Source organism: Coregonus clupeaformis, unplaced genomic scaffold (genome assembly GCF_020615455.1).
Source record: "Coregonus clupeaformis isolate EN_2021a unplaced genomic scaffold, ASM2061545v1 scaf0204, whole genome shotgun sequence".
NCBI lineage: Eukaryota > Metazoa > Chordata > Actinopteri > Salmoniformes > Salmonidae > Coregonus > Coregonus clupeaformis.
Window position 1 is genome coordinate 167312 of NW_025533659.1, and position 11152 is coordinate 178463.

Consider the following 11152-nt stretch of genomic DNA (forward strand, 5'->3'; position numbering starts at 1 on the left):
AGCATCTTAATTCCCTGTGCCAACAAAAGGGACGATTGATATCAGGCCCCTGTCAACCATGATAGTAATGGCACCTAAGGCGCCATAATGGAACATCACTCATTATAATGGCACAGGTGTGAGGGGAGAACCGTATAGATTTGAGAGAAGATGGGTTGAAGATCCAGCCTATTCTTGTCTTTTTCTAGTGGATACAGAGTAGACCTGAAGAGGAAAATGTGGCTGAGACCAACGAGGACTGTGGGAGATTGTGGTCTGGGTGTGGCTACTGTTCAGCTCGATACACCCTCAGAGTAGAGAGAACTCACACAATCCAGCAGCAAGGGTAGTAGCTCAATCTGTCAGTTTGTGGATGATTATGAAGGGAAAGGGAACCCCATACTGATGGGTCTGCAAGGCACAGTGAGTTAATGTTGGAAGTTAGAGGTATTCCCTCAGGTTTTATTAAACCCTGCAACTTTCACAAGGGGGGTATGACCCCAGACACCCCTCAAGTCCCCTCCCCAATAATCCAACAGTTGTTTGGTTTAAATGAGGCTGACAGTGATTAACTGTGTTATGTCAAGTTTATTCGCTGGCAGTTTCTCACTCGATTTAATGTTCCACTTGGTCCCCAGCAGTCGACGCAGTGGAACAGTGCAACGAGTCCCTGCGTTATCACAATGTGTTTTTAAAAACCCATGACACCGGGGACCACACAGCACTACACTCACTATCTCCTGTGAAGTGATACACCTTTGTTACTGGGAATGTGTGAAATGAATAGGCCTATTACAAATGTAAATACTGTCTTAATTCCTTGACTGACCAAATTGTATTTTTTATTTGAAGAAAACTGTGTGATTAAAATGCACACTCATTGTGCTGCCACAAATCTACTAATGGCCAGGCAGATTACATTTCTGATTTTCTTTGCCTATAGGCTGCTAACTAACTTGACTTTCTAAAGTCCCCTCATTGTATTACTTAGATACAGCCAACTCTAGATGTTAAAATCAGTCCGGCGTTTCCTTATCATCGTTTATATTTCTCACTTTGGCTATGACCTCATGATATTTTCATGTTTCTATCTAACAAATTAGTTCTACCAAAGTATTTGTCTCTCCAAATGTACTGAGATTAACCACAATGACATAACCGACTCTTAAAGTAAACACATTTGTGGTGACTGGGGTGGAGTCATCGGTCTTGGCGAGTAATGATCCATTCTGCTATCTCTATATGGTAGGAGGCCTAAACAGTTTATTTCATGTTTGCGGTCACTTCCTGGGGGAAGTTAACCTGGCTTACAGTTTGTCAGGAATGGAGGGAAACCAGATCAGCGGAGGAAGATCATTTCAACCTGATTAGTGGAAATGGCTACATTAACACGGGTAAAAAAATAAGAAACACCATAACTTTAGGCTTTTTGTGCACTCTGTGTCCGCAGACAGATGACACATGTAGCTAGAATCTGTTTTGGAGAGATTGTACTTTTGGTTTGTTGCAAATTAAACAGTATTTGCGGTTGTCATTGGCAGTCCTCTCAAGAATGAAAATATGTATTATTTCTGGCTATTTGAATTCTAACAAAAATATATATTAATTTAAGCCTTAACATATCAGTCATTGCATTCCTATATTATTATATGCAGTATTGTTTTATTGAATTTTTATTAATTTACTGAACATTATAAGCCTTCTGTCTTGGCATGTATGAAAATGTAAGTAATTGTCAAAAAAAATTATCCAAATGTATACATAGCTCGTGTTTTATTTTCATTAGGAAGGCACTTTGAGTCTCTTGGTCAGTATTGTTTCTCTGGTATTCCTGTATGAGGGAACGTAATAACTTAGGCTAACTCTCCCGGCGACTGAAAGAGCAAGAGCAAAATAACACATGCCTACTCTCCCATGTCTTAAGATTGGCTCATAAATTCTATACGTTCTATAAGTTAGTCTTTAGTAATTATGGAGCAGGTTTTTCGAAATAAACATTTTGTCTATTGCTTTGTGTAATGAATTGGGTTTTGTTAGGCCGTTTTAGCTGACAGAATTGGGCCTGGTCCTTACACACAATGTCTTACCAAATAGTCAGTATTTTTTAGTGTTCTTGCAACTCATCAAACCATGTGTTTCTAGTATTTCTAGGGATATACTGTATGTTCATTATTTGCACACGTCTTGAAAAAAATAAATCCATAATAGGTCCAAGAGTTTTAAAACTGTCACCTGTATGACTATGCAACGATAGAAGACAAAAATGATTGTTTGTCTTTGTATGCCCCGTCAGTCATGACAGCACAGAGAAACCTTCGTTAATTGCTTTATCTTCAGTTCTCCCCATTGTCAGGTTTACTTAGTGTCCTGCCACTCCCCGGCCCCAGTGTGTTAATGTTGGCTAGTCTGACTCTGACAGATGATTGATAACCACTCCCAAGTGTGCAGGATCCAAAGGATTAGCACAGTTTACTTCTGGTAGCATGCCTTCGCTCTAAATAAAGGAAATTAATAATGTGCTGACACCTACAAGACAGCCATGTGTATGCGTGCGGAGAGACGTTCCAGACTCTTATGTCATGACATATACGGTAACTTTTTCCCAGTTATGTGGTGCCAACATTCTTAGAATGATTCACAAAAAAATCACAAAACACTGTCCCAAAATGTGCCTTTCTCTTGGAAATGGCTATGGATGGTGACTGGCCTTTTATATTTTGGTCACTATGACTTAATATATGATTAATAATACTGGAGGGCACTGTTGACATTGCTCTTCAGAACACACACATGCACGTACACACACTCTCTCGCTCACACACACGCACGCACACACACACACACCCCTAAATCAGGGGTCATGAGAACAGGAGAAAACACTGACAGCTTGAATTAAGTTCATACAAAGAGCAAAACTCGAGGGGGACGAGAGGAATTCAACACCGTACAGTAGCCTACTACCTCCTCCGGCTCCCATGGACACGTATGCACCAGATACCGGGCGTGGCCGCCTTGTCACACAAAGCCAGTAATAAACTGGGAAGCTATTGCTTTCAGCAGCAAGACCCCCAGATGACCTTCCCTTGTGACCCTGGCGTGAACCCGTATTGAGGAAGGGGAGAAGTGAAACGCCTGGTATCACCGGAGTTGAATGCACGGAGACAGGCACGATGGCTAGAAAGGAAGGCACTATCATTGTACCCATTCCGTAAATGAGCGTGGTTTTGACAGACCTAGGTTTTAGGCCCATGTGTGCAACTTAAAGGCCTGATTTATAATTAAATATGTAATTACATGATATGTCATGGCTTTCTCTCAGCAGACATCCATACTTCGGGGTAGAGCTGGGCTCTTTTGACTTACTTGGGTCATGTAGAGCTAAATGTGCATGGCTTCAGGGTGCAGCTGTACTAGGTCTACGTTATGGAATGTGTGACACTGAGCTGTAATCGCACCTGGAAATGGAGGCCTTGGGTCTCTGAATTAGGGTTGCAAAGCTACTGGTAATTTACCAAAGTTACTGGAAACTTTTTGGTAATTAACAGAATCTATGGCAATCTATCGTAACTTTGGTAATTTATACTTGAATAACATTTTTTAAATGTATTTTATATATATATATATATATATATATATGAGAGATAGATAGATGTGTATATGTGTGTTTATATATATATATATGTTTTTGTTTTGTTTTTATATCTGTGTCCATATTGTCCATGAGTTTCTAGTAGATAGACCATATAGTTCAAGAGAAAATAGCCTAATTAATGAAAAAAGTATAATCAACAATGGCATTATTTTCAATGCTCTGCAACTCTTCCAACTATTTAGTCCACTATTTAATCCATCTAATATGGATTAAATAAAACATTTTCCTCATCAATCTACACACAATACCCCATAATGACAAAGGGAAAACAGGTTTTTCGCTTTGTCATGAGGTCGAGCCATGAGGTCGAAGGAATTGTCCGTAGAGCTCCGAGACAGAATTGTGTCTAGTCACAGATCTGGGGAAGGGTACCAAAACATTTCTGCAGCATTGCAGGTCCCCAAGAACACACTGACCTCCAACATTCTTAAATGGGCAATCGGGGTAGAAGGGCCTTGGTCAGGGAGGTGACCAAGAACCCGATGGTCACGCTGACAGAGCTCCAGAGTTCCTCTGTGGAGATGAGAAAACCTTCCAGAAGGACAACCATTTCTGCAGCACTCCACCAATCAGGCCTTTATGGTAGATTGGCCAGACATAAGCCACTCCTCAGTAAAAGGCATATGACAGCACGCTTCGAGTTTGCCAAAAGGCACCTAAAGGACTCTCAGACCATGAGAAATAAGATTCTCTGGTCTGATGAAATCAAGATTCAACTCTTTTGCCTGAATGCCAAGAGTCACGTCTGGAGGAAACCTGGCACCATCCCTATGGTGAAGCATGGTGGTGGAAGCGTCATGCTGACTAGGAGACTAATCAGGATCGAGGGAAAGATGAATGGAGCAAAGTACAAAGAGATCCTTGATGAAAACCTGCTCCAGAGCGCTCAGGACCTCAAACTGGGGCAAAGGTTTACCTTCCAACAGGACAACTACCCTAAGCACACAGCCAAGACAACGCAGGAGTGGCTTCGGGACAAGTCTCTCTGAATGTCCTTGATTGGCCCAGCCAGAGCCCGGACTTGAGCCCGATCGAACATCTCGAGAGACCTGAAAATAGCTGTGCAGCAATGCTCCCCATCCAACCTGACAGAGCTTGAGAGGATCTGCAGAGAAGAATAGGAGAAACTCCCAAAATACAGTTGTGCCAAGCTTGTAGCGTCATACCCAAGAAGACTCGAGGCTGTAATCGCTGCCAAAGGTGCTTCAACAAAGTACTGAGTAAAGGGTCTGAGTACTTATGTAAATGTGTTATTTCTATTATTTATTTATTTATTTTATATATTAATGTGCTGCATTTTCTAAAAACCAGTTTTTGCTTTGTCATTATGGGTATTGTGTGTAGATTGATGGGGGGGAAAAAGCAATTTAATAAATTTTAGAATAAGGCTGTAACGTAACAAAATGTGGAAAAAGTGAAGGGGTCTGAAAACTTTCAGAATGCACTGTATGTGATAAGGCCACACAGAGGGCCAGAGGTAATTACAGACACCTGTGACAATATGAAGTACCCAAATGGGCCACTAGATGTCTTGTGATAGAAACATACCAAAATTCTGGTAGTTTACTGGTAAACTTAGAATGTTTCCAGTAATATACCCTCCCTTTGCATCCCTAATTTCCTCCCCCGACAGGACATCAAAAGGAGAGACATTTATTTAGAAAAAGGTGCCTTAACTTAACGTGACACACAACAATTCAATTATGTTGCCAATTATCTATATCAGGCAGACCCTGAGTGTATCTTGAGCTAGTGTAAACCTTTATCTTTTCTGTGCAAGTCCAGATATGAGGTTCGCCCTGTCTGTGTAACCTTGTGTAAAGTCAATCATGCTATCTGTGAATTTGCTGACATGTTACGCTGCATTTTCTCCACAGTCGACCTGGAGCATATGAGGACAGTGAAGGCTGACAAACACCAGCGCTTCTGCCAAGAGAACAGCCTCATCAGTCAGTTCGTATCAGCCAAGTCTGGAGACTCAGTGAGTCAGTTTACCCAATAAATCACATCAAAAGTGACGCACATGCACCAAGAAAATGACATGTAAAACCTACCACTGAAATACTCTTGTTTGCTGTGAAGAAGATGAGACTAAACAAAATTGATGCGGTGCAATATTTGTTTATTTGTGCACATTGAAAGCATATTCTATATTCCTGCTCATGTCTCCTCTCTTTCCCTTTCCCGCCCTGCCTTCCCTTCAGGTGTTCCTGGCATTCCAGAGAGTGGCTGCAGAGATTCTGGGGGTGAAGCTCAACAAAGCAGAGATGGAGCAGTCCCAGGTGAGCCTTCATTAGGCCTTTTCTCTCACGTTTCCCATAGAGAATTATGTAGCAGCCCCTGGAGTCATGTTGCCATTTTTTAGACGGTTTCTTATAACCACACGCATGTACACGAGGTCAAACAAAGTGTGTCAGGGCACGAGTTCACCGCACACTGTAGAGGATGCTTGTTACTCCTGTGACGCTGTACCTGTGACTGACACTGTCCATCTGTAAATTCAGCCACGTTGATGACGTTAGAGCCCAATGGTGCGTGAAACGAGAGGTCAAGAGGTTGGCGGTGTAGGGTAGGAAGGTTTGGCTGCATCTTCGGATTTATTGCGTTTATCTCCCCCTGATGTGGGCTGAACAGGTCCTCCGAGCTCGGCCTCTTCGAACCAGCCAGACAAGGTGGCCCCGTCACTGGTGGCAGCAGTGGGATTACGCAGGGCATCTCCCCAAGAGGCATTAATCCTGGCTGTGATATGACTGGCTGGTGCCGCGCTGGCTAGAGAGCGGCTGATAAGTCTGGGGCTATGGGGAGGTCAGGACCCCCAGAGAAATGAGAGGACCAAGGGAGCGAAGGCTAGGAGATGACTCTCAAATACACTTCCACCCCTACCCTGCCCCTTCTGCTGTCAACAGACAGAGGCTAATGAAGGTGTTCATCTCCGCTCCCCTCTGTCACATCCCATGATAGCTTCCTCAATAAACCCAAGTGCTTTAATCCAAGCTAAACAAGCCGGATGAGTGGTCTGATCTGTCAGTCAAGATGCCTGTCACAGAAACGTAATCTATGATGTCCATGTGTCACTCCAGGGATGCAAGTTCTCTGAAGATATCTTTCTAAATAAAATAAGTAGAGTAAAGACTATCCCACTTCAATGGTGTATCTTCATCTTGGATAGAGAATGGGTTAGGTTTGGGGATAAGACTTTGTGGTTACAGTAGTTGAAGGCCTCAACATTCACTGGAGAAAGAAAAAATAAGTAGAAAGAAATTGAGGAAAATAGAAATGTTTTTGAATTGTCTGTTTTTCTACCTTGTGCAGTGCTAACAATGGTTGGAATTATGTTCTGAGTTGTAGGCATTTGGGGATGGAGGTCAGGGGGCAGCTCTAGGGTCTCGTTGGGGGGCCAGAAAAGCCTCATTATCAGCTGTCGGGTTTAGAGAGCTGTGCATGGGGGTCAGAGCCCCTGGCAAGATCTTATTGGCTTGGGAGCCCACTCCATCATTGTCCCTTGTCTGGAAGAACAGATACTGGGGCCGCTGATCACTCATGGGGTCTGACAAAAGGCATCGGCAGCTCATTAATCAACCAACCAGGGCCTGGGTTCAACCACGATGTCTGGTCTTTGCTGGCTCCCCAATCCAGGTCTGAGGTCTAATTGTAAGTTCAGAACCTGTCCTGTTACTGGTACTCAATATCCAGGGCCCGTATTCATAAAGTGTCTCAGGAGTGCTGATCTAGAATCGGTTTTGCCTTTTAGATCATAATGAATTAGATGACATGGACAGAGAGGGGAACTGATTCTAGATCAGCACTCCTATTCTGAGATGTTTTCTGAATATTAGCCCAGATGAGCTCAGTTGGATTTCTGACAGGGTTGGCTGTAAGATCACTTTCACTCAGAGCTACATCACCAAGTCAAGAATAGGTAAAGGTGATAGCTATACCTTTCCTCATTGAAGATGTAACGATTGATTTAAAACTTGGCATGGTAAAATGTTAGTAGAAGAGGAGCCGAGGATGCACACCCAAATAAAAGTGCAGACTAACGGCTTAAACTTTAAGAAAATAAAAAAAGTCTCACTCGCTACAATACTCCCAGATCTTTATTGAATGGATAAACCAATATTTGGCACACACAATTCATATCTGTCTGGGAGTATTATAATATCTGAGTGTTCTTCATTTTGTACATGACGAAATGTTTCACAAATGTATTTTGGTCATGGACATTTTCCTACGTAAACCCCGGAGCTTCTCATTTGTTTATTCTCCTGTTCAAATCCATTTCTCACGTTTCTTTCTCATTTTTCTCACTGTCACCTCCACGACCCTGTCTTCACCTCTCCCCATCCTCCATTCCAACCAACTGTACCTCCCGTCTGCATCTTTGTTTTCTTTCCTGTCCTCTCTCTCCTTTCCATCCTCACCTCCTCTACCCACGCGTCTTCCTTTTTATCCATTTACCCTGATTTCCCTCTCCATGTCTCTCTCTCCTGCCTGGTTTTGTCTCCTTCCATCTCTCCATTGGTGTGTGCTGCTCAGAGGATCGTGAAAGCTGAGCTGGTGGACTACCCTCAGGACGAAGTCCCCATTAGACAAGAGACCAATCAGAGCAAAATCTGTTCGGTTCAGTAGTTGGAAGTATGTCTATACACAGTCACACATAGATATATTTATCTCCTGAAATATACTGTATCTATTAGTGCCTGGTATAAAACCACAAGAGCACCTTACGAAGTGGTAGTGGTAGAGGTTGTTGTTGTATTTTAATTGTGGGAATTAAAGTGGAACTGACAGCGTTTTAGCAAAATCAAATCGTATTAAAATCTGTTCATATACACCCACAGGTGTATAGAGAAGCGAGCACTTAGATATGGTCATCTTCACAATTTCGTACTTTCATAGAATGTTTGAGAATACTGTAGCTCTGATTGGCTATGGCGCACCAGTCTGTGTAGAGTCCGGTCCTGGACAAGAATGACATGTTTTATTGCAGTGTCTATCCATTGTACAAACGCTCGGCCGCTTTCCAACTCCATATTGCTATAGAATTTTCATAAATGCCTTTAAGGCATTTTAGCTTGCTAAATAATTAGCTACATAATTAGATAAGCTAGCCTATTAGCAACGTTATGACTGACTTGTGGTCATTGCCATTGCTAGTTTGATTGCATTGACATTCCCTGCCTTAGTTAAATTCGTCCGTTTATGTCTAAAACATTGAGTCATTGAAACTGAAACAGTGCATCCCGAAGGGCTGGAGGCAGCAAACAATGTACCAGACCAGCTGTGATTTACAACCTGATAGCAATATTTGTTGGACTACCAAGAAAAGTGTTGGTGAATTAGCTATATTAATCATGCGTTGAACTGCATCCATGTATTCTGCCAACAATGCCTTACTCTACATCATGACATATAACCTATTTTTAAAACCTCTTATAAAGTTGGTTTTGTAGCATAAACTGGGATTTTTTATATTTTTGACTGATATTATGATTGTCCGTTTCATATCTGCAAAGTAGTTAATGCTGTCAGTTCCACTTTAAGTTAGTTATTAGTTAGTTTGTAATTAATGAAGGAAAGTTTGATTTAGGCTAGTCCTACAATAGTTTGGTACTAAAAAGATATTATCATTGAGAAGAAAAACATGAGAAGATGTTGCCAGGAATTTTCGACTATTTTAGTGGGCTGCATTAGTATGATCCAGAGAAGTGGGCTTGGCCCCCGGACAGAGTTTGTGTCAGACTGACCTTTGTTTGACCTGTTTCTACGCTTGTGATTGGCATTGAGCTGGCTGCATCTGCAAAAAGACTGTAGAGCAGATCTTTACCATAGAGCAGAATTTCCATCTTTATTTTTACCATAACATTCATCCATTAACTTGTATACTTCAGTTTACATGTTTTTCCTGAATGTGACAAATTAAATGTATTTGAATTATACAAGTAAGGTCTGGGGCCTGGGAAGGAAGACCTGGGACCTGTTTTATGTGATCCATATAGATTTCTGGCCTATGCAGGAACAAATGGCAAATATTTAGTAGTATCAATTAGGTAAATTAATCTCAAATTGTATAATTGGTGTTTAAAATCGCTCCTCCATTTCCTGGTTGCTAAAACTCTAATAGTTCGCCTAATTTCAGTTTATGTGACAAAATAAGCTAGTATAGTGTAGAGAATCATTGTACCATCTGAACCGCTGTGAAATATATTTTCCATAGCCAGAAATATTGTTGTTTTCAGCTATTTCAAGCTGTTGTACAAAACCGAAAGTAAAAGACACGAAAACAACATTTTAAAAACGGGAAGCACAGAAATAGCGCACATAGAACTGATATACCGCTTCTTAGACTTGCTTTCAAGTAGAATGATAGATCTATAACTCACATTTCCTATGTGAATTTGGTCAGGTCGCCCAAAAAGTTACATATTGCCACTTTAAAATCAGATGGATTTTCTAGTATGGTGGCAACTTTCTCATATTTTGCCTCTGTTTATGTCTTTCTTTGTCTATGTGTCTCCATAGCGTGTGGTGAAGGCAGACATCGTGAACTACAGTCAAGAACCTGTGGCGAGGACAGTCAACCCCCCGCGCAGCTCCATGTGTGCGGTGCAGTGACCCCCTCTCTCCCCCACCTGCCCTCTTGCCCCTCCACAAACGGACTAAAGCAGTGAGGGCTTCTGACCAGCAGGCTGCCCCCAACACACTGGCCCATAGCCAGAGCAGGGGAATTGAGCCAGCTTGGTTTATTCTGCTGCACACACACACACACACACACACGCACACACACACACTCCTCCCTTCTCTCTCTCAACACACAAGTCTTTAGAAAGGCTTTATCAGTATTTCCTTTTTTGATTTTTTTCTGTGTCATCGGACCAAGTACTGCATATTTTAAGATTTGAATGTGAGGATCTCTCCCTCTGTATGTACAGTTATTTAAAGGGACCCCACAGTATATTCCTGGCTTCAATACATGTAATATATTTTCATGAATGATTTCTTGAGTAGTAATCAGCTTTGGTTGCAGCATACATCTGTTTAAACATGAAGATATGCTGAAAGCAAATGGGACCTCCACTTTTTTAGCAGTTTAAACACATTTGTCAATATTTCTTTAGTTTTGGGCAACTGTTACTCTTTTTGTCCTTGTTTTTTTTCTACTGTTTTCATTATTCAATTATTCTTCAAAGGACCATTTGATTGTATATATACTCAATAAAAATATAAACGCAACATGTAAAGTGTTGGTCCCATGTTTGATGAGCTGAAATAAAAGATCCCCAGAAATGTTCCATACGCACAAATAATGTATTTCTCTAAAATGTTGTGCAACTCCACATCTGGCTTCTTCACCTGTGGGATCGTCTGAGACCAGCCACCCGGACAGCTGATTAAAGTATTTCTGTCTGTAATAAAGCCCATTTGTGGGGAAAACTGGCTGCGCCCCTCCCCAGTTATGTGAAGTCCATAGATTAGGGCCTAATGAATTTATTTCAATTGATTGATTTCCTTAAATGAACT

At 41.7% G+C, this 11152-nt stretch overlaps 1 protein-coding gene across 2 annotated transcripts in view; it reads left to right on the top strand.

Annotated features, from left to right (window-relative positions):
• LOC121534768 (ras-related protein Rab-28) overlaps positions 1-10920 on the top strand; it is a 62071-nt gene extending 51151 nt beyond the window's left edge. Inside the window, exons 5-8 of one of the 2 annotated variants that reach the window (XM_041841349.2) lie at positions 5509-5612; positions 5836-5913; positions 8168-8266; positions 10154-10239. In XM_041841349.2, the coding sequence (XP_041697283.1) occupies positions 5509-5612; positions 5836-5913; positions 8168-8260 (275 nt within the window). In that variant the 3' untranslated portion in view covers positions 8261-8266; positions 10154-10239. Of the gene's footprint in view, positions 1-5508; positions 5613-5835; positions 5914-8167; positions 8267-10153 lie in introns of both variants that reach the window. The other variant, XM_041841345.2, reaches the window with a different exon arrangement.
• The last annotated feature ends 232 nt before the right edge of the window (positions 10921-11152 follow it).